At 35.3% G+C, this 23,021-nt stretch overlaps 1 protein-coding gene across 1 annotated transcript; it reads left to right on the forward strand.

Moving 5' to 3' along the window:
• The first annotated feature begins 9,546 nt into the window (after positions 1-9,546).
• Positions 9,547-22,728, forward strand: LOC145583122 (glucose-6-phosphate 1-dehydrogenase 6, cytoplasmic-like). Its single transcript, XM_081640277.1, has 16 exons — positions 9,547-9,704; positions 10,293-10,479; positions 11,030-11,115; positions 11,606-11,672; positions 11,760-11,946; positions 12,444-12,601; positions 12,681-12,749; positions 14,373-14,431; positions 14,632-14,668; positions 17,230-17,301; positions 17,653-17,800; positions 18,029-18,124; positions 21,117-21,187; positions 21,362-21,477; positions 22,141-22,186; positions 22,295-22,728. The coding sequence occupies exons 2-16, from the start codon at positions 10,300-10,302 to the stop codon at positions 22,460-22,462; spliced, it is 1,560 nt and encodes a 519-aa protein (XP_081496403.1). The 5' UTR covers positions 9,547-9,704; positions 10,293-10,299; the 3' UTR covers positions 22,463-22,728.
• Positions 22,729-23,021: the final 293 nt, after the last annotated feature.

The following is a 23,021-nucleotide window of genomic DNA, read 5'->3' on the forward strand; positions in this document are numbered from 1 at the left end:
GAAGGTTGGAATTCAAGATAAGAGTAATGATGTTCAAAAGCCAACTATCAAACTACCATTCCCCAATCGACATTTGAAAACTAAAGTGGATAAGCAGTTTGGTAAGTTCCTGGAGATGGTGAAAGATTTGCAGGTAACAGTTCCTTTCACAGAATTAATTACACAAATTCCTGCATATGCAAAATTCATGAAGGAAATATTGACTAGAAAGAGATCTATTAGTGAGGTAGAGACAGTCGTTTTTATTGCAAAATGTAGTGCCGTACTACAAAATAAATCTCCACCCAAACTAAAAGATCCCGATAGTTTTTCTATTCCTTGTCATATTGGCAATCTGAAGATTGATAATGCATTATGTGATCTGGGTGCTAGTGTTAGTGTCATGCCATTGTCTGTGTGTTCAAAGTTAAATATGGGTAAATTAAAATCTACTAATATTACTCTGCAAATGGCCGACCGTTCTTTTAAATACCCCTAGGTATTTTAGAGGATGTTCCCGTTAGAGTAGGTAAATTTTTTATACCTGTTGACTTTGTTGTTCTTGATATGGCTTAGGATTTGCAAACTCCAATCATTTTGGGTAGACCATTCCTTAATACTGCGGGAGCAATTATAGATGTACAAGGTGGAAAATTGACACTATTAGTAGGCAATGACAATATTGTTTTTAATTTAAAAAATGCCCCTAAAAGCCCCATGATTGAGGAGAAGTGTTTAAGCATTGATGTGGTTGAAAATAATTGTTCTAATGAGCCCCTAGCTCTTGTTAAAGATCCCTTGGTGGTGGTATCTTGTGTTGCATCTTCTACAGGTAAAACTAAGACATGGAAGGAAGAAGTGGATGCAATAGAACGAGCTCTATATTGTGAAGGGCTTGGTTTTGATGATGAGGATGAGGAGCAAGGTGAACAGGTTGCGATAATTGAGCCCTTAATGAGAGTACGTCCCACCTGATCGAGTAGTAGTGGCTTAGTCGAGTGGGGAACCAAGGCAATTTGAGCCTAAGGAGGTTCCCCTTGCAATTAATGATAAAGAACCTCTAGTACAAGCTACGGAAGATCCGCCCGACCGGGCGAAGTCTCGCCTGATTGGGCGTGAGAAGAAGAAAGATTGTGGCCTTAATTTCGCCCGATCGGGCGGGAGAAGAGGTCCGTATACGACAAATTTTGCCCCACCGGGCGAGATGGCGCCCGACCGGGCGCGTGAAAGAACTTTATCGAGGACACAAATTCGCCCGACCGGGCGAAGAGCCGCCCGATCGGGCGCGAGGTTAACGAGTTTATGTCCTTATTTTCGCCCGATCGGGTGAACGGCCGCCTGACCGGGCGCACCATACCCCCCCCCCCCCCTTTCCCACTTTATTTTCCTTTTTCCTTTTTCTTTCCTTTTTCTTTTTATCTTTTCCCCTCTTTTCCTTGTCTCTTTCTTAAAACCAGATGACATTTAGCCATGCTAGGCTAATTATTGAGCCAATGAAGACATTGTCTGATTCTGGCTTGGGGGAGTTTTCGGATTGAGGTATGGTTTCTTTCTTTTATTGCTTTCTAGTATAGTTTTATTGCTTTCCTATATGAAAAAATACAAAAAAAAATTGAAAAATAAAAAAAAATACAAAAATACGTTCCAATGAATTGTAAATCATGCTTCCCTGTGCCCCATACTTGAAAAAATTTGTTTTGATTCTAGGTATATGATGATGAGCATTGTGGATTTGTTGATCATGATTTGAAGTTTGATTGCTTAGATATCTAAACATGCGTCAATTTTATCCAACTACTTGTGAATATAGTGCTTGACTAGTTGATTTGGTTAGGAACTGTGTGATAGTTCCTGGTATGTCAATGAATCTGAGTATTGAATGGTGACTATGAGTAATGTTTATATGGCTCACCATTATGCACATTGTGGAGGACGAAGGCGTTCATTCTTTTAGGTAGCCTTCAGACGATATTAGATACATTTGTTCCCTTCTTGCTACCCATGTTGTTGCTTGTGCCCTTTTGTTGTTTATTAGCCACATTACAAGCCTTTTTAACCCCATTGGTTACTAGTCCCAAGCTTGGCTTGGGGGAGCTTTTAGTTAGTGAGGTAAGGGAGTTGTAGTGTGCATATAATTTGCACAATGTGGGAATATAAGATGAGTACTTTGTTCTTTGGTTTTGTGATTGGAAAAAAATAAGAATTTATGTTTCAAAGTTAAATTCCAATGTGAGATAAAAAGAAAAAAAAAGAGCAAAAGAGAAAAAAAAAATGTTTCAATGATCAAGTGTTCTATGTGAGGGTTATTCAAAAGAAAAGAAAGAAGAAAAAAAGAATCAAAATTGAGTTCAAAATTTGTTTATTCACTCAAGTTCTATATTATTATACTTTTGTGAGTGATATTGTAAGTGTTGGGATTGTTTGTTATGTTTGGTGTATATTTGGCGAACTTTTGTTGGAGTTAAGTATGTTGGAGATGATTGGTCATTATTTATTTTTGACCTTGGTTTTATTAGGATTGCTCCCTTAAGCATGGCTTTTCTCTCACATTTCCCAAATATTTCCTACCCTTTTCCCCTAGCCTTACATTACAAGCTTTAAAGACCTTCCGACCTTTGTGCATAGTGTTGTGCAAATGTGAAATTAGTTGTTTATCAATGCGAAGAATGATTTGACATATTCCGAGTGGACTACTAGGTTGAGTGCTTGTCTTTTTAAACACACGAGAGTGTGAGTTGGGAGGGCATTGTTCACATAAAGGGGTTGGGATGGAGAGCGATCGAGTACATCTTTTACTCGCCACATAAATGAGAGTTGAGTGTGTGAGCACTAGTCTTGAATTCTATATGCTCTTGTGGTTAGCTCTACTTGACAATTGTTAGGGAGGATGAGTGATTGGATGGATGAGATTGGTTGATGTTGAAGCATGTTTATTAAATTTGCCTTGAATTGTTTGTGCTTGATTTTGACTATTTGGGGTGAGGCGTGCATTTATTTATTCATTGATGAGATCTTTGCTTAGGGACAATCAAAGGTTTGGCTTGGGGGAGTTTGATATGTCTATTATGTATAGTGTTTTACCCCCGTCCCTTGGTTATAATTAGTAGTGTTTTTGGCTCTTTAGAGCCACTTTTATTACTAATTGGTGTTTTATAGTGTTTTCGTAGTTTTGGTTGAGTTTTGTAGGAAATTGCACTCTTGGAGCATTTTCCCGAGATTCTATGAAGCGACTACGAGCATTTGAAGGCATGACCGATTGCATTTGGACACCGAGTATTCAAGACCCGAAGTGGAGATTCGAATTGGGCCAAGAATGAATCCCAATCCAAGTCCAGCATATAGCCGGGCCCGATCGGGCGAGCTTTAGCCCGATCAAGCGGATGCCCAGAACGAATGGGCGAAGATAAAGGCGGGCCCGATCGGGCGGCAGCGCATGTTTCTGAGGAGAAGTTTAAGCGTAGTTTAAGTTGTTTTAACTTAGGATTTTCGAGCTTAGTTTATATACACTTTTGTGAAGCGAGTTCAGTATTCTTTTCTCCCTTCCCTTACTCTCTCTCTCTCTCTTTCCCTCTCTAACTTTTCTCTCTCTCCTCTTAAACTCTAGTATTATTTTCTTTCTCTACAACTCTTTGTTTAATTCCATCTCTTGTTTCCTTTCACTTTGGTAATGATTTCTTCTCCTTTAATCTTAGTTATTTCTCTCTCTTTCATCATGACTTGTTTAATTGCTTTGTTTAGTTTATGTTCAATTATGTCTGAGTAGTTTTCTTTCTAGGGTTTATGGGGATCCATAAATAATATGAAAGGGTAATTTATTATTGTTAATTGTCAATGCTTGGTTAATTTCCTATTGATTGATTTAATGCTATGCGGTTAGATTTGGCCAGATTTAATTCGTATGAGTTTAGCAATATTGATTCGAGATTCGAGATATGAGAATTGATGTTTAGGCTTAGTTTCAATAGGAAGACTAATTTATAAATGGTTAGGTCGAGATTCGAGAGATGAGATTTAATACCGGTAAATTAACTCTGTGATTGTAATACGTAGGGAAAGCCCTTTATGATCTGATTAATTGATACATTGATAATTGATTGTTATGTTTTACCCTGGAATATTATCTATTGGTGAACCTATGCCCTAGGTCTTTTATTCCTTGATTTTCCTCCTACTTTTATTCCTTCCCACTTTTACTCTTAGTAGTTTAGTTCCCTTTTACAATAACAATTTGGTTACTTGATAATTTAGATTATATGGATTAATTAGGAATAAATTAACTCGTTTCCCTGTGGTTCGACTCTTCTTCCCTGTCTACATAGTTAGTGGATTTATGTATTATTTTTGATTGGGTGATTACGACTTTAGCCTGTCAGTTGTTAATCAATTATGTGATTAAACGCAATAAACAATGAAGCTCCCACTAAATTCCGCATCTATCTTAATTAATCAAATTAATAAGCCGGTAAACCCATAATTTTGCCAAATAAAAATATTTTGCAAATGCTGCTCATAACCCGAGGCCTAGCCTCCATTTTTAATTAAAATAATTTTAAACGCAATTAAAATAATTAAATCGGCAAAAGGAAAAAATACATCGAGAGAATTTAGGTGGTTTGGGTTGGCCAAGGAAAATAGCCCGAGCCCTCGCATGCACGCATGTGCTGCGCGCTGCATAGCAGCTCGCACATCATGCGTGTCGAGGCTGCTGCTGGGCGTTGCCCGGTAGCCCGCACCATGTTGCGTGCCATGGCCATAGCAGCTGCTGCACCATGGCCATCCCTCGCATGCCCGCACACTACTACATCACCAAGCACACACCATCCCACGCACACCATGCTCGAGCATCGCCCAGCCGAGGCACCAGCCAACACCTTTCGGCAGCCACATGCGGGCTGCTTGCTGGCCGGGGGATTTGCATGGGTGAGTGCTTCGGTTTGCGTGCTCTCACCTCAGGATTTTTATCCCGATTTCGTGTAACGTATATAATTAATTCTAAATTTATTTTAGAACTAATTTTGGGAAAAAATGAAAAATAAAATACTACCTCCATCCTAAATTACTCGCAACGGTTTGACTTTTTGCACTATTCACACATCTCACTTTGACCATCTTTTTTAGCTATTATATGAAAGTCAATGTAATCATGTAAGATGTTGTCGGGTCTATTTTAATGTAAAGTTTCTTAATATAAGCTTTTTATAACTTATTTAAATATATAATAAAATATATCAACGATCAAACATGTACGTCGGCAAGCATGTCCAGTCAAAATGTTGCAAGTAAACTGGGACAGAGGGAGTAAGTCTAACTCAAATAAATTCAATTTCAAGTGCATAACGAAAATTAATTCCAAGAACCAATCTTTAAATAATTTTGGTTTAACTTGGTGCAACAAAATTGATAAGGGCTAATCTCACAATTAATTTAACCATGCATAAATTAACAATGAGTTTTGACAAAATTAAAGGAGGTTGGAAACATGAACTTCAAACATTCAATAAGAATTCCAACACTAACTTGTGCATACTTGAAAAAAATTACATCTTCAAACATGAAGACTAATTACATTTCATTCACAAGTTTGAAACTTTATGACTTTAATCAACTTAAATAAATGATTAAATCAATAAATTTCAACAAAAAATCATGGAATCTAGTAATATATAAAGTTTCCACCACTTAAAATAATTAAAGATTGGAACTTTAATACTTGCAAGCTTAAAAAAAATGAACTTTTTCACATACAAAGCAATTAATTTGCAATTTGTGAAAAAATAGCCAACTACTTAAGAACTAATTATAACTTGATAATAATGCTCAAAATAGGCTTATATATGCAGTAGGTTAACAATGATAACCATACACATAATAAACAATTAATATGCCATTAAACAATCAAGGTTTAAAGATTTTAAAATTTTCCTAAAACGAAAAAAGCCTCGAAAACAGTGTCTCCGAACAGAATTAGGCTTCTAGACAAGCTTAGAAGGGACAAAAGTGTTCCAAAACATCGATTCCATCCAAAATTCTCTAGTCTTGGGTTGAAATCTGGGTTCTGGAGCCAAACTTCGATTTAAAATCGAGCTTAAAATCAATAAAACGAGCTTCTAATCTAATTAGCAAGCATGAACAGAAATTTAAAGCCATTTAAATCACCTTGTTAAATAAGTTACAAAAATTAAATGAACCTAGCTCTAATACCACCATTGGGTTTCGTGATGTCCAACACCACGCGGAAAACAAAATCCGACCCCAAGACCCCCACATAAATAAATGTAACTAAACATAAGCATATTAACATAATTAATAACATAATTAACAAGAAGAAAGGAAAGACGATTTTACCCTTGTAGCGTGCTTCGCTCCTTATAGAGCTCGTACTTGAAAAGCTTAGCTTCGCAAGCGCGAGAACCTCCTACGAAGTCCACCCTCAAGCACGACCCGAACGGTCCCTACCCTGGAGTTTAGCCGGAGCTAGACCAAAACAACTAAGAGTATTACGAACTTAAAGGTTTTCTCGCTTAATAGGAGATGTCTTATTGAGTTCAACTCAAAGTGGGATTTCTCAAATTCTAAGGCTTGGTATTTATAGAGAAATCCCATGAACATTCCTCTCTCTTATCAATGTGGGAGAGTCGGTAAAATATCCTTTTTCTATTTTAATTTAAATCAAAAATCAAAAGAAAAAGGCAATACAATCAAGAATCAACAAGTGTCAACATATAGCAAAAGGGAAGGTGAGGACCACAAGGGGAGGGGACCATTTACTTCCTCCCCAAGCTCCCTTGCCAACCGTCCCCCACAAAGAAGCACGGGCCTATGGCCACGTGCCAGCTGGCTGCAGCCAGCCTTGGGCGCCAAGGCTGCCATGCTGGCACTTGGCTCCCTTGGTTGGCCTGTTGGCCCTTGGTGCGGGGCTCCTGCCTCGACCGAGCAAGCCTTGCGCGCTTTACGGGCTGCTAGGCTCGGGGCAGTGCCTAGCTTGCTGCTGGCCTGCTAGCATGCTGGTGCACGCCAGTGATGCTAACATGCTGCTACTGCTAGCGATGCTAGCACGCAATGCCCGCACCAGCCATCGCTACTAGCAGCCTCGGCTTGGTGCGGCGCGCATGCCAGCAGCCATGCTAGCACCCATGCCCCTAGCACTCGGTTTGCTCAGGGCATTCCGATGCTAGGGGTATTTAGCACTTGTTGATTGCTTGATTTTTACAATCTCGTCATCTTATTAATCCGACTTGACTCATGACGCTCGGTCTCGACGCTCCTAGCTCGATATCCGACGTCTATGTTCATAATACTCTAATGACTCATTAATTCCTTTCGGATTAATTCGTCGTTACGGATTGTTTACTTGATTGGGTGTGACCCACAGGGTTCAGTCAAGATTAAGCTGTAACATTAATTATACATTAATATTACTGATCGGAAGCGGCCTCCAACTAGGCATTCCGAGACCTTGCTGAATAATTAGCTTTCTAATAATTCGAACCTTCTATCAAAAACATACACTTATTTGAATGACACCATTCCTTTCAGAATACTCCTATCGAAACCTTAAATTGGGTAGAAATTTTGGTTATGGATTCAATTAAAGAAGAAAAGGGGTTTTTATGTGAAAAAATTGGAGGGAAAAGGGGTGTAAATAGGAGAAATAAGGATCATGTGCAAGTCACGTGCGAGTCAACGCCGGATTCCGGTGGTCAATGGCCTGAAAGTGGGGGTTGGTCGTCCATAACATAAAATTTTTTACTTAGGGTCTGACTTTGCCAAAAAAAAATACAAAAGGTTGTCTCAGACAAAAAATGTCTTTTAAAAGGTTGTTTTAGACAAATTTTCCTAAAATAATATTAGTGTTTGGTAAAGTAGTGTTTTAAGTAGCTGTTAGAGGTAGAGGTAGCTTTTAAGTAGCTGTTGTTAAAAACTAAAAAAGATAGCTTTCGAAATTTTAAATTAGCGTTCAACCTTTATATATATATATATATATATATATATATATATATATATATATATATATATATATATATATATATATATATATATATATATATATATGTATGTATTTATCTTTTTGACTCAGTATTATTTGTTTCAGTCAACCATAATATCAAATTTTTATATTCCATATCCTTTTTCCTTTTTTTTTTCTTTCATTATGAGGAGTATTTATTAGCAATACATATATTATACTATAAACAAGTAATATTTAAAATTATCAAACATATGATACATAACACGTCACAATACTACTACTACTACTAATAATAATAATAATAATAACAACAACAACAACAACAACAACAACAACAACAACAACAACTGTATTTATAGTTTCAATCCTACTTTTACCGAATACTCATAGTATGAACCGCTACCTTGATAGATGACCTCTAACAGCTACTACTTGACAATTCACAGCTACCTCTACAACTCCACAGCTACTCATAAGCTAATAGCCAACAGGTACAACTAGTTTTGTCGAGTAGACCCTTAATGACTAATAGAATCAATTTAAATTATCAACAAACCACCAATATATAATAATTAAGGCCCCCATTTTACCCTCCATTCCTAATTGTTTACCACATAGTCATAATTTACTTTAATGAGAATAAAAAAATGATCTAAACTGCCTTTTGTTTTTATATAGATACTTAAGGTATGAAATAATCTTTTAAACATTACTTAAAAAGAAAAATGAGACAAATCACTTTATTTTCACTTATTAGGTCTTCATATATGTTTAGTTTAGGAAAAATAAGTTGTAATAAGGGTTATCCAATTACAAATTACAATTAAAAAAATTTCACGTAAGTTTAGATAAATTTTAATAAGATAAGATAAGTGAAAATCGGGTGAATTAAATATACTCATAAGACAAACATTTATAAAAATTGGATATAAGATAAAATATTATACATTCCCTATAAAGTTACCTTAAAATGATTAAAAGTTACTAGTTACCCAATATATATATAAGTTACTCTGATATAAATATAAAGTTATTTATACTTTATTGATAAAAGTTACCCAAAAATGTCTAAAAATTACATTGCATTCAATAAAAGTTACCTCAATGTAAAGTAATATATATTTTGGTAAAGTAATACAGTATTACTGTAACATCGAATTGTAACAAAAGTTTTTGTACCCTTAAAATTTAAATGAATCCAAAAAGTTATTTAATTAATTTGGCAAAAACTAATGAGCGCCCCGGGGCATTAGATAAGAGAATTAAAGTGCAAATATTAGAGTAAAATTAACATTAATTACACCGAACGACGCGTAATTTTATCATGCATTCCTAACTTTATACCATTTTAACCAATATAATTACTCCTTATCTAACGTCCCAAAACGCTTATTAGCAAGATCCAATTAATTTATAAACACCCCAAATCGGGGAAAATGAGCAATAAAAAAATATCTTAGCGCACACACAAATAGAGTCAAAAGCAACACCAGTAGGAAGAACAAACGAACAATCAGCTGTATCAATCAGACCGCATAATTAGACTTAAAACAAAAACAATACGGAGTATTATAATAGAAACGATGCATCACCTGTCAACCACCTACTCTTAATTCATCAACCTTTCATACCAACTTTCTATTTTCTTAATATAAAAAAGACAATTATATCATGTTACTATTTTCACTTTACGCTGCACTTCTCTCTCCTTCATTGAAACGTACTCTGAGATCCCCCCATTGAAGCATCTTCTTAGGTAAAATGGATTTTCATTTTTTGTTTTTTACGTAGTATTTTATTTTTATTTTCATAATTTAATCTAGCATCAATTTCATAATTTAGGGTTTAACTTCATATTATTGTTGATTTGATTGTTAGTATTGCTAATTCAGAGATGTCATGAAGTGATGAAATGAAACCATTGGTTATATAAATTGATCTTATTAACTGCTATTTTGTCGCTAGATTTTTGCGATGATTCTATAAGTTTTTTGAATCGAATTTTATAATTTAGTTAAATTTGGTAGCTAATGTGTTGCATTTCTCGAGCCTAATCGAGCCAACGAGCCGAGCCGTGCCGGAATATTTTGAGGCTATTATAGCCTGAACCTAGCCTGAATTATGAGGCTTGTTGAGCTTGAGCCGAGCCTGCCTAAATGTTATCAATCTTGATCATCATGAAACATGCATGTTTTTTGTGACAATTATAGGGAGTATTTTAATTAGTGATCATTCTTTGATTCAAAGATGCTAAACTTTATTTGATTATGGTAATCTAGATATATTTTTTTAATGTACTAATTTGAATGTAATCAGTGAGTTATTAACTTAATAATTTGTTCAGCTAAAAAATGGCCTCTGGTGGTTGGGTTATGGAGAAACGATCCACGATTAAAAATGATTCGTTTACGGACAAAGAGGACTCTGAAAGTTCACTGGCAAGTGGGTCGCTTTCTATCATCGTCCTTGGTGCTTCCGGGGATCTTGCCAAGAAGAAGACTTTTCCTGCTCTATTCAACCTCTACCGCCAGGTTTGATTGTGTATATATGTTGACTAATTCGTCGTATAAATTATGTGATTAAAGGCAGATCATGTGAGATATTTTGAGCTTTCTTGTTATCGGACCGAACAGAAAAGGAGCTTATCAGTGTTCCCTGCCCAATTTAATCTACCATTGCTGCTTGATTAAGTCAACTGTTATTTGAAGTAATCGTAGAATCTGGTCAGCTCAGGTGTTCTATTGTGAAGATTGAATTAAGATGTTTATTTCTAGAGGATTAGGACTTTAAGCTTGTGATGCAACGGGATAAAACGTCATTATGATTGCACATATATTCAAGTGGCTGCATTTTAGGAAATATAATCTTAAACAACTATGACTACGAGTATTGTATTAGAAAATATGACAATGTTTTTGTGGACATCTATAAGTGACTTTTAATTTCTTACTGAGGGGTAAAAACTACTTCGTATATTATTTAACGACTTGTAAAGTTATACATCAACTTGTTTCTATCATATGGTTTCTCCGTTGCTAGGCATTTGAGATGGATTAACTTGAATTGTTGACATATTCTTAGGGATTTCTTCCTCCAAGTGAGGTCCATATATTTGGTTATGCAAGGTCAAAGATGACAGATGAGGACTTGAAGGATCGTATTCGTGGGTGAGATATTTTGATTTATGTTTCCTTTGTGTAAATGTGGCTAATGTCGTAAAGGATTTCCTAATCTTGTGCTGCTGAATAATTTTTATTCTTAAAAGTAGGTTTATGATGATATTTCTGATTCTTTTCATAGAAAGCTTTGAGCTACATGTTATTACTCCCTCTGTCCCCAACTAAAAGTATCATTTTCTTTTTGCACAATTTTTTAGAAAGTTGTATAAAATAATATGATAGTGGGGTTTGGTTGATTAAAAGTAAATACATGAATAGATAATGGTGAAAAGAGACTTTTATTTAGGAACAAGAGTCGTAGGTTAAATGCAATTTTATTTGGGAACAAAGGGAACATATCTATTTGATTCATATCATATTATACTGTCAGAGTATAAATACATATTACTTGTGCATGGACTTATTCCAGCTAAAATTTTGCTACCATTGTGAATAGTTCTACTAGTTGGAGTAAACGATGTTTTTCTCATGAATTTAGGTATTTGTCCCCTTCCAAGAATGCAACACCAGAGGTGTCTAAAGATGTTTCCAACTTTTTGGATTTGGTAATAATCCTTTTGTATTTTCATTTTGTATTTATTTTCCAAGCGGATGAAAAAGAATCATAAATTTTTTCATGTTTACTGTTCCAGGTCAAATATGTCAGTGGATCTTATGATTCTGACGAGGGCTTTCAATTGTTGGATAAAGAAATATATAAGTATGAGTACGAGATGAATCGTCAAGAAGGAATATCTAGAAGATTATTTTATCTTGCTCTACCTCCTTCAGTATATCCATCCGTCTGCAGAATGATAAAGCTCAACTGCATGAATAAATGTATGCTCATAATTTTGTTCAATGTGGTTGTGGCTTGTGGCTGCTGGTAGTGTATGAGTGTTGGTGGAATGTTTAATCATATTTCCATAAGAGGAGAGCACATTTCCATTTCCATGTCCATGTCCATTTCCATGTCCATATCCATTTTCATTTCCATTTCGAATACTATATCTATAAGAAATTTGTATTGTCATACCAACCTTTTTTATGCATGTTTTCTTTTCTAGAAGATTCATAGATTCTCGGTAATGTTATTGTCAAATTACTAAATTGTGTATGTCGAAACAAGTAACTTACCAAAAGTTATGGTCATGCTTTCCTGTGAAATGCTTTTGCTTTTTCAAGATGTCTAATTATATTCTGATAGGCCATTTTGGGCATGTGCTTCTGGTTTTCTTAAAACCTATGATTTTATATAGCCTTTTATTTTCACATAATATGGTTAAATGGTAGTTTCAGAATCCTGACTGAATGATACAAACTTATTTATTTTACAGCTGACAATGGTGGATGGACACGAATTGTTGTTGAAAAGCCTTTTGGGAAAGACCTGGAATCAGCAGAACAACTTAGCTCACAGATTGGAGAGTTGTTTAATGAGTCACAAATTTATCGTATTGATCATTACTTGGGGAAAGAGTTGGTGCAGAACATGGTAGTTTTGCCTGAGGAAGTACTCTAAAATTGTTGTCCACTTCTCTTCCTTTGAATACTGATATCTTGTAAATTTGCAGCTGGTAATGCGATTCGCCAATCGCTTTTTTCTACCCCTTTGGAACCGCGATAATATTGATAATGTACAGGTAATAATATAATATAGACTTCTTTTATGTCTAATATGAAAAATTATTTTGTATTAATAACTTAGGGGATAGTCGTCTTTGAGTCATTTAGTATACAGCAACCATACAGCATATGATCTTCAGAATTTTACATCTTTGGCGTAGAAATTGTTTACTTTTAATTCCTGAGAGAAAAGAAAAGGGAAATATGAAGTGGGATGATGGGCATTAATTCAATTAGTTAGATATGTGTATATGTCAATATAGCTTGAGCTTCTCAGGCATTTAACAGACAGAGGCCTGCTTGCCTTAAATACAATAATATCATTGAACATCATGCATAGCAAAAGAAAAAAAAGTAGAAAAAAAAAAAAGAAAAAGAAAAAAGGGTAACAATTAGTAGCAAATAGCACCATATCCAATTCATATTATATGTGTTTATCATGCACTTCATTAACAAATTCATGTTGTCTAAGGTGGGGATGATTTTTCTGTAATGCCTGAAGAAATGACTTGGCAAAACGCTTACCACCCTTGATTGATAGATGACATGTCATGGGTAGAGACAGAAAATGTGAGTCTGACTCAGGGGAGGGTAAATTGACTTGGTCATAACTTTTTAGCATAATTCAGATATACCTTAGAATCTAAAAGATAATGTCACCAGCAAGATCCATTTTCAGATTTGGGATTTGTATTTGATAATGGTATGTATCTCCAATTAAACGAAGACTTCATGTAAGTCTAGGGATTTCTATTGCTACAGTAAGGCAATACCAATTGTATTCTCAGTTTCATTGATGGCTAGTCAATTGCTGGTGATTAAAAATAGAACTTTTTGCTGAGTAGGGGGAGGAAAACCATTGGTCCCAGCCACCCTTCTCTGCGCAGTACGTAATACTTCGTAATAAATAGCTCCCCATCTAAAAAAGTTATAGCAACTAACAAAATAATTTGAGGGAAGGAAGCATTCCAAGGGCCATCCTCATTCTGTGTGTGTGTGTTTTTTTCCCCTTTTGGTGGGGGGTTGTTGAGAGAATTACTTATTTACATGTGTAAAAAAGGGGGTAATTAATTGTTTTTAAAGCATAGGGAGGTAAAATCAAAGGCTGTAAGTGACTTTGGTGTTCCATCTCTTCTTCGCATTTAATTCAATGTTAAACTCTTCTTTTGTAAAAATCAGTTTTATTATTTCTTAAATCTCATAATTATAAATTCACAAAATATTTTATACTTCCTTCGTTTTTTTTAGTTGCATCACTTTCTTAAAATGGAAGTTTCAAGTTGCGTCACTTTCCTTTTTAACTAATAAATTCTCTCTTATCACTTTTTCTATCACATGGGCCCTATTTATTTTTTCTCTCTATCTCTCTCTACTCCAAAATTGCCTAGGAGTCCGCGAAAACTAAAGTGATGCATCTATAAAAATCTGATGAAGTATATTTTTTGTTGACAAGTTTCTGTGTCAAGATCCGACTTTTGCACACTTATTTAATGTGTCTTTAGAAATTTCATGTAATAAATCGTACAGGTCAGACTATTGCATCCATACTCGACTTTCACGCCCATACCCAAGTGTCAGCATCGTAGTCTATGTTTGTTTATGGACTTGCTTGTTTTCTAATCTGTGCATCTTCACCACAGATTGTCTTCAGAGAGGATTTCGGAACAGAGGGTCGTGGTGGATACTTTGATCAGTATGGGTATGTTTTATTTATTTTTATGGTGTAGTTTAGAGGATATTTCTACAGGTAAACCTATTGTATCTCAGCTACTTATTATTAATACTTTTTCTCCTAAAAGATTTGAAATCATGATAAAAAATGATTCTTTTTGCAAAGTGATTAAAGTGTTTGTATATTATGAATCAGTCATTAATTTTGAGATTTTCTTCCATTTGCAGAATAATTCGTGACATTATTCAAAACCACCTCTTGCAGGTAAGAGTAATATATATGTATGCTATTGGTGAATTACAGTAGTCTTCTTTTGCCTCCTTGATTGTGGTTATCAGATTCCTGGTGTACTTGTTAGGTAGCTGATAGAATTAATTATGCTTCACCAGAATTAGTTCGACATTTATTAGTCTTATGATGCATACAATTGTGGAAATCTATACTAACTTATACTAATATATTAAAAGGCAGTCCTATGAATGACGTGTCACATAAACCCCCCTCACTACGCCACGTCACCCACTCAACTACTCATTACACCACGTGGCTCTCTTTCCGTTTGTTTTTTATTGCATGTCATGCACTTATCATTAAAAAAAAAAAAGGGAAATTCTCAATGGTACTTTTAAGGTTCTTTATTTTCTCAATGGTAAACATTAAAAAAACAAATTATCAATGGTAATCTACAATTAGTAAAACTATTTCAGTAGTAACATTAATGACATTAATCCATAATTTTTAGCCTAACCCTAGTTAACTAAAGGTATAATGACTAATATAACCCTATTAATTAAATAAAATAAAAAAATTAAAAAACCCTAGCCACCCCAACCCCAACCCACTACCAGCCACCCTCCCCTGCCAGCAGCGGCCGGCGACCCTCTCCCTCCCTTCCCCTGGCCGGCGACCCTCTCCCTCCCTTCCCCTGACGCAGGCGACCTTCTCCGATCCCTCCCTTCCCCGATTCCCTCTGATCTCCTTCCCGATTCCCAAGGCACAGCAACCATCTCCTTCCACCGATTCCCATCCCATCCACCATCTCCTTCCATCGATTCCCATCCCAACCACCATCTCTTCCCTCGATTCCCTCTCCTTCCCCCGAATCCCAACTCACCCAAACCAAACTAAACCACCAACAAAAATCTCAAGGAGAGAGAAAAACCCTCAAAAACCTTCAATCTCCTTCAATGTTGGTTTCCAACAGCTGTTACGCTAGGGTATTTCTCGCATTCAATTGATCTTGCGATGAGCTTGCGATTTCCTCCGAACTTTGCTCGCTTGTTGACCACCAAGGCTCTCCGGAACTGTTGCAACATCTGCATCAATTCAACGTTTCTTAGGGTTTTATGGGGTGGTGGTCAAGGTGGTGATAGAGGCAGCGGTGCCGCAAAAGAGAGGAAATGAACGGTGGGATCGACGCCGGTGTTGGGGTTGTGGGTAGGGGGTAGGGGGTCGTGGGTAGGGAGGGACTGAGCAGCCTCGGCTGGGTTGGGGGAGAGGGAAGAAGTTGGTGGTTTTTTTTTTTAAAAAAATAAGGGTATTTTAGACATTTTTCTTTTCCCTCCCTTTTAAAACATTAACCATGGTTAATATTTCTATAAAGTGCTTAACTAATGTTACCACTGAATTAGTTTCACAAATTATAGATTACCATTGATAATTTGTTTTTTTTAGTATTTACCATTGAGAAAATAAAGAACCTTAAGAGTACCATTGAGAATTTCCAAAAAAGTTCTCCACAAGATTTGAACCCACAACATCTAATTCTAGAAATAAGTGTCTTACCACCAACCTATGTGATTTTTTATGCAATCTTTTGAATACAAAATATTAATATCTAGCAAATGAAATGATAAACAACAAATTTGATTACAAGGAAATTGAATTATAAATTACAGCGTATGTTAATGATCAATTCCATGTAATGTAATAATCCGAGGCATCGCCTGGGCCCAAAAAGTAGTTATAGTTGATATGCTGGCCTCATATTATCATCTCACAATAAAGCTACAGAAGGAGTAAAATTAATGTTATAAAAGAATTATAAAATCGTACTAAGTTAGTTTATTTTTAATAAAAAAAGAGAGAGAATAGATAATATCATGACCAAAATTAAATATCAAGTGAAGATTTCATACATAAGTCACTATAATTCAAATTAGGGAATACAATGCAAAACTTTAAATATTGTGTAGCACTCTACATACCTTATGGCTTTCATACTCCGTATAAAATTAGAATCAATAATTAAAACATATAATAAAATTCTTAACTACCTTTTAGCGATTTCTTTGAAACTCTTATCTTTGTGTTTTCACCAACAATCTAAAATATTTGAAAATTGAAAATAATTAAAAATCAAAGAATAGAGATTGAAAGTTATGGATTAGAAATGACTTGGATAAAAAAAATTAAAATAAAATGAAATACTCAATTACCTTCTTGTATTAAAATTTTCATAGTTCTTGATCTTACTATCCTTCAAAAATTTGAGAATGGAGAATCTCATAGTGTATATGGCAGCATTTTGATTGTATGTGATTTAATCTTCCCCTTTTGTATTTTGATTGAATAATTGATCTGTTTTGATTAAATTGTCCTTTATGTTTCATGATTCTAATTTTGGAAGACTGTGATTAAGCTTTGAATCAATTGATAGTTTTCCTTTTTTAATTTTGAAGAACTGTAATTAAGGTTTGTAATATGCAATCGAGCTGTTTTGTCATTTTAACAAGTTACGAGAGGCATATTGGGCACCATGTGGACACCAAAGCAATCTGCTCTTGGCTTATATACATAGACAAAATAATGTTATTACCTTTCAGGTTCTTTGTCTAGTTGCCATGGAAAAGCCGGTCTCACTCACACCAGAGTACATTCGTGACGAAAAAGTGAAGGTGTATATTTATCCTCCCTATCAATTACAAACTTTGCAGTTCATGTCCTTGTCTACTTCCTCCAGCCTTCTTTATTTTTCATCATCATCAACCGTTATTTTAATGCATAATGTTTACCAGTTTCACATATATTACATGTCACAATATACCAAAAGATTGTTACTAGTGTTTTGAATACCAAATCAAGAATTTATAAGTCCCTATAATGATTGACCTTAAACAAATACATTGAGGAATAATATGATATGATGCCTATATGTTAGTGTTTTTATCATTCATCAGTACTTTGGTTACATTAATCTACATTCAGCCTTTCTGTATGATTTAATTTCATACTTATTTGTTTTAAAGGTTCTCCAAGCAGTTAATCCGATTAAGGATGAAGAAGTTGTTCTTGGGCAGTATGAAGGCTACAAAGATGACCCAATGGTTCCACAAACCTCAAATACACCTACATTTGCGACTGTGATTTTGCGGATACACAATGAAAGATGGGAAGGTGTGACTTGTTAAACTCCTGTCTGTAATCTTTTATTGATAATTGTTATTATTTATAATTGTTGTTTTTTTGCTGTTGATTGCTTGATATTTCCACTCAAGTAAACCTTGAAAATCATCTTGATGAGGGAGCCCATGTGATTGTCTCCAAGGCTCATTCATAAATCATTCTTCTGAACAACACTTGTGTGTTTCATAAATCATTCTTCTGAACACTTGTGTATTGTAGGTGTTCCATTTATACTAAAAGCAGGGAAAGCATTGAATTCAAGAAAAGCAGAAATCCGTGTTCAGTTCAAGGATGTTCCTGGTGATATATTTAAATGTATGTCATCATTTTGAAAAATTTCTCCTTTATATTATTTTCCTGTTCATGTGAATGTCTAATCGTATGCTGCATCAATGATAAGGGGCCTAGCATCTATCAGAAGATTCTTAGGTAGGGTAGCATTGTAATTGATGTTAAACTGAACCATATTTGTTTGGAAGGCCAACAATTATATCAAACACCACCTGTGGTGGATGCAAGAAAATTTGAGCGGCATGAGGGCAATGAGGGTGACGAAAATAGAGATTATGAGTCATTGAACCTATATAATAATTGCTACATAAATCATTCAATGCTTCATGCAAAATAAAATTGAAGCTGAGAAGTAAAAGAAGTGAGCTTGATTTGTCCCGTTTTTTCTTGTAATATTCAAGGAAGAGATGTTTTGTTTGGGACCAGAAGCCCTTGAACTTGAAAGTAGAGTAACAACCGAATTATCCACTCTAGACAAATGAATCTATGAATGACACCATCAGCTTTACTTATTACACCAGTTATAATCAGGGGCGGACGGAGGGGGGGGGGGTGGCTGGTGGAGGCCCGATCTCCCCTACCCAGATTTGCAGTCCATGTTTTCAAAGCTATGGCTCCCCCTAAAATTATTACCTATAATATTAAAGAGACATAAATTTTAGTAAACAAGGCTTGTTATGTTGGTTAAGGAGTGGTGTTTTTTCATGAGGGAGTTGGGATCGAATCCTATCCCAAACAATTTTTTTTTTTTATTAAGGCTTTGTTTATTCAACTTGGGCATGGGTTTTTTTTTAAATAAAGATTAATATATTTATATTATTTAATAAATTTGGCTAATTTTTTGTCAATTGAGTGGAACTTTAGGCTAATTGCTTATATTTAATATGAAATATCAAACTTTTAGGGTTATATGCTAGTTTATTTGATAATTATTGTTTTTGTATTGATATCATGAAATCAAAAATACTAGATTTTTTTTTTTTTTTTTTATACAGAAAGTTAATAAGAGATTGCGGTAAATTTTAGTGTTGAATCTTTATTGATGATTTTGCTATTATGAAAAATCATAGAGTAAAATTTAACTCTTTTTTTTTTTTTTTTTTTTTTTTTTTTTTTTTTTTTTTTTTTTTTTAAGGTAACAATAAAATATTAGTACATTTTAATTTTTTCTATTATCTATTAACAGTCTGGCCCCAAGGACTTGAAAATCCTGGCTTCGCCCCTGGTTATAATCATACCCTCAGGCCTTAATTAGAAGGTAAGTCAGCCATTACCCACTTCTACATTTGCCAAACCCCACTGAAGAAGGGCCTTTGACTCCGTCAAAGAGCTAAGAACTATAAGTAGTTTCGGCAATTAACCTATTGTAATACGTAGTCCTTGATTCCAAAGGTCAGAAGGAAACTTTTCTTTTTGCCAGTCTATTCTAGTCCTGCCATCAATATATTTATCTGAATCCTAGTACCTTTCTATGTTAATGTAGTCAACATCCCACATAATCTGTAATCCTAAGTCTTCCATTCTCTGGTTTAGCATACCAAGACAGGCATTGTCTTTCTAGCAACTGCCAATGCCTTGTGAATTTTAGCTCTAGGTTCTAGGAATATTAGCATACTAGTTTGCCTCAAGAAGTGCCTAATTCCTTGCTGTTTGCTGTTTAGAGCTTTCCTGGTGTGTAGAAAGGTAAAACATTCAGTTGAACCCATAAAAAGTTACATTATACTTTTCCTTTTAATAGCACCTGCTTCAAAAGATCATGCTAGTTCTACCATACTTCCTGGCATTTCTCAAGAATATTTTTAGTTTTCTGCATTTGCGTAGATACACCATCTATATTGAAAGACTACGAATATGGGTTTTTCCTCATCACTGCTCTAATGCCTTTTATGTCATGATAAACTTGGACTCATCAATCGCTACTTCCAACCTTGAACAGCAAACTCTTTTGTCATCTCTATCTGCTTGATCCTCCCACTCTGGTTTGGCTTCTTTTCTTGCTTGAGGAGGATACAGATTTTTCGTTGAAACATTTAGATTCTGTTAGCCCAAATCTAATTGTCTTGCTAAAATATCACTCACATTCACATTCACATATACCAGGCTGTTTGAATTGTTTTTCATATTTGTGTTTGGTCTGCACGAGTGAATGGTCGACTAATCAACATGACAATGTTCTGTTTGCCAAAGTGAAAAATTTTCCTTCAAGAAGGACATCCAAGTGATAAAATCATCTGAAGGGAAAATCCAAGCTCATGCTTCAAGTGCTTATTCTAAATAAAAAGCAAATAATTAACCATTATTTTCAAGGTTTTGATAACAGTTTTCCAAGAAGGTTATACATGCAATTTATTAATTAACGACTGACATAGATTATTTCACATTTTTAACGATCTTTTCAATTTCTTCCATTTTTAACCAAATCAGTGTATAAAAAGGCGCGCTTAGGCACTGAGGCGTTGGCGATTAGGGTAGAGCGTCTTTTTTGCTAGGCGCATGAGGCACACTTAAGGTGCAAGAGGCGCATCTGAGGAGCATATAGGCAAATTTCTTTGATTGTTTTACATTGTGCGCCTTACTTCAAAGAGGCGCGTCTTTTATATTGTGCGCCTCACTTTAAAGAGGGTGCAGCAGGACCTTCATTGTCTCATTGAAATAACGAAGAAGAGAGTTAGAACATGAATAATAAAACTTCATCTGTGTGGCTGTGGCAGTGTGGGTATCTTGTGCATTCTTTTAAACTACAAGGGTACCTTATGAAATTTCCCTTAATTTTTATTTGTTTAAATTTAAATCCTCATATTCATTAGTTCATTACATTCCCCCTCCTCTGGCATTATCATTCGCGAGACTTTCTGATTTGATGTCCTTCATTTTTGCTTGTAGTCAAAGAGTTGTTTTACCATCTAAAAACCTTGCTCTTTTGTTACTAGTACTAGATATATTACTTTCTGTGTGTTTATTTCAATTGAATTTGATATCACTTATAACATATTTTGGCTGTTTATAATTTTTCTAGGTAAAAAGCAAGGAAGAAATGAATTTGTGATGAGACTACAACCTTCCGAAGCAATTTATATGAAACTTACGGTATGTGAATGGATAAATTAGCTTTGGTCTAATCTCATGTTTATCAATGTCCTGGGGAGAGGGAAATCTTTGTCAATATTAATAAGGAACTTCATTAAGTTAGGTGCTTCTGTAATGATTTGAGATACTTGATTATTTCCTGTCTACTTAAGTGTACCGGTTTACCCTCAACAGGTGAAACAGCCAGGGCTGGAAATGTCGACTGTACAAAGTGAACTGGATTTATCATATAAGCAGCGATATCAGGGAGTTGTTATTCCCGAGGCATATGAGCGTTTAATTCTTGACACGTAAGAGCCCTTAAACTTAAAATAATGTACATAATTTTATTGATGCTGATAATTCTTGGCCTTTGTGCAAGAGGTGCATGAAAAATTTGGTGCTTTATTATTGAGGGCCAGTGAAGCTAAACTTTCTCAAAAATAGACTTGTCCAAAGGTCAGGTTGGTAAATTATGGGTTGGGTATATACATATAATTTGTTGGTCAGATCACTCGGGTAATCGGAGGTATAGTTTATTTCAACTTGATTTAAACAAACATCACACAAACTAGCAACTTTGGGTTAAGTGTATACATGGTAAATTCTTGGTTGGATCACTCGAATGTATAGTGCATGTCAACTTGAATGTAACAACCACACAAACTAACATAAGGCCTTTCAGTATAACCTTGCTTATACCTTGAGTTAAAAATTGCTCCCCAAACCCTTGATTTTGGTATGATATGGGTTTAGCTCTTCTAATGTCATGGATTATTCAAAACAACTTTCTCGGGTTATGGTGAGTAATAATGAAAAGTTTGCTATATATCAACTATGAAGAACCAAGGAAAATCTTGAAGGGCAAGTCTGAGAGACTGAGACCTTTCCCTTTCAATTGCAAGGAGCAATTTTAATGAGATGTTAATATGTTTCCGTACATTACCTGATGATTCTCTTACTTTCTACCACAGAATTAGAGGCGATCAACAGCATTTCGTCCGCAGAGATGAGTTGAAGGTAAGAAGAGCTTGCACTTTCATCATCTTTCCTTCTTTCTTGACAAAAAGTAATTGCATAAAGGTTCCCTCAAAAAAAGTAAACAGCTGAAAGCTTTATCTCTTTCAGGCTGCATGGGAGATCTTTACACCGCTTCTACATAGAATTGACCGTGGAAGTTTAAAGTCTCTTCCGTATAAGGCTGGAACTCGAGGCCCGGCTGAGGCAGACGCCCTACTTGAAAAGGCTGGTTATACTCAAACTCATGGATATATATGGGTTCCACCCTCATTATAGGAATGTGGTACATCTACACTACAGCACATAACATAATCATTTTTGGGATATGTCATCAAGTAGCTCGCAAGATATCTTGATGGGTTCATGCTCACTGGTTCGTTGTGGTGTACGCAATCACTTTCAATAAAATCAAATTTGGTTTCATTTTGCTTTTGCTACAAGTTGATATGAGCTTTACTTTAAGACGATACCTCAAAGAAATATCCTTTTCATTGTGGATATAGTTTATTTATGTGATAAGATCAACAGACATGTTAATGTTAGTATGAGGATAAATGTACTACCTTCGTTTCATAAAATGTGCAACAAACTTTGCTGCATGTTTCCCAAGACAAAATTTGATAATGCTTGATTAACAAAGTGAAGGGTATGTGATTAAGGGTAAGAGAGAGAAAGATGGGATAATTAAATAAACAAGGGCCACCACTAGTCCACCACTAGTCCACCACCAACTGCCATCTTCTCCTCGACACCACCCACAAGCCGCACCACCCACTAGCAGCACTATTAACACCGCACCACCCACCAGCAACACCACCCACAAACCAACTCGCAC

The sequence above is a fragment of the Chenopodium album genome, chromosome 15 (genome assembly GCF_948465745.1).
Source record: "Chenopodium album chromosome 15, dcCheAlbu1.1, whole genome shotgun sequence".
In the NCBI taxonomy this organism is placed as follows: Eukaryota; Viridiplantae; Streptophyta; class Magnoliopsida; order Caryophyllales; family Amaranthaceae; genus Chenopodium; species Chenopodium album.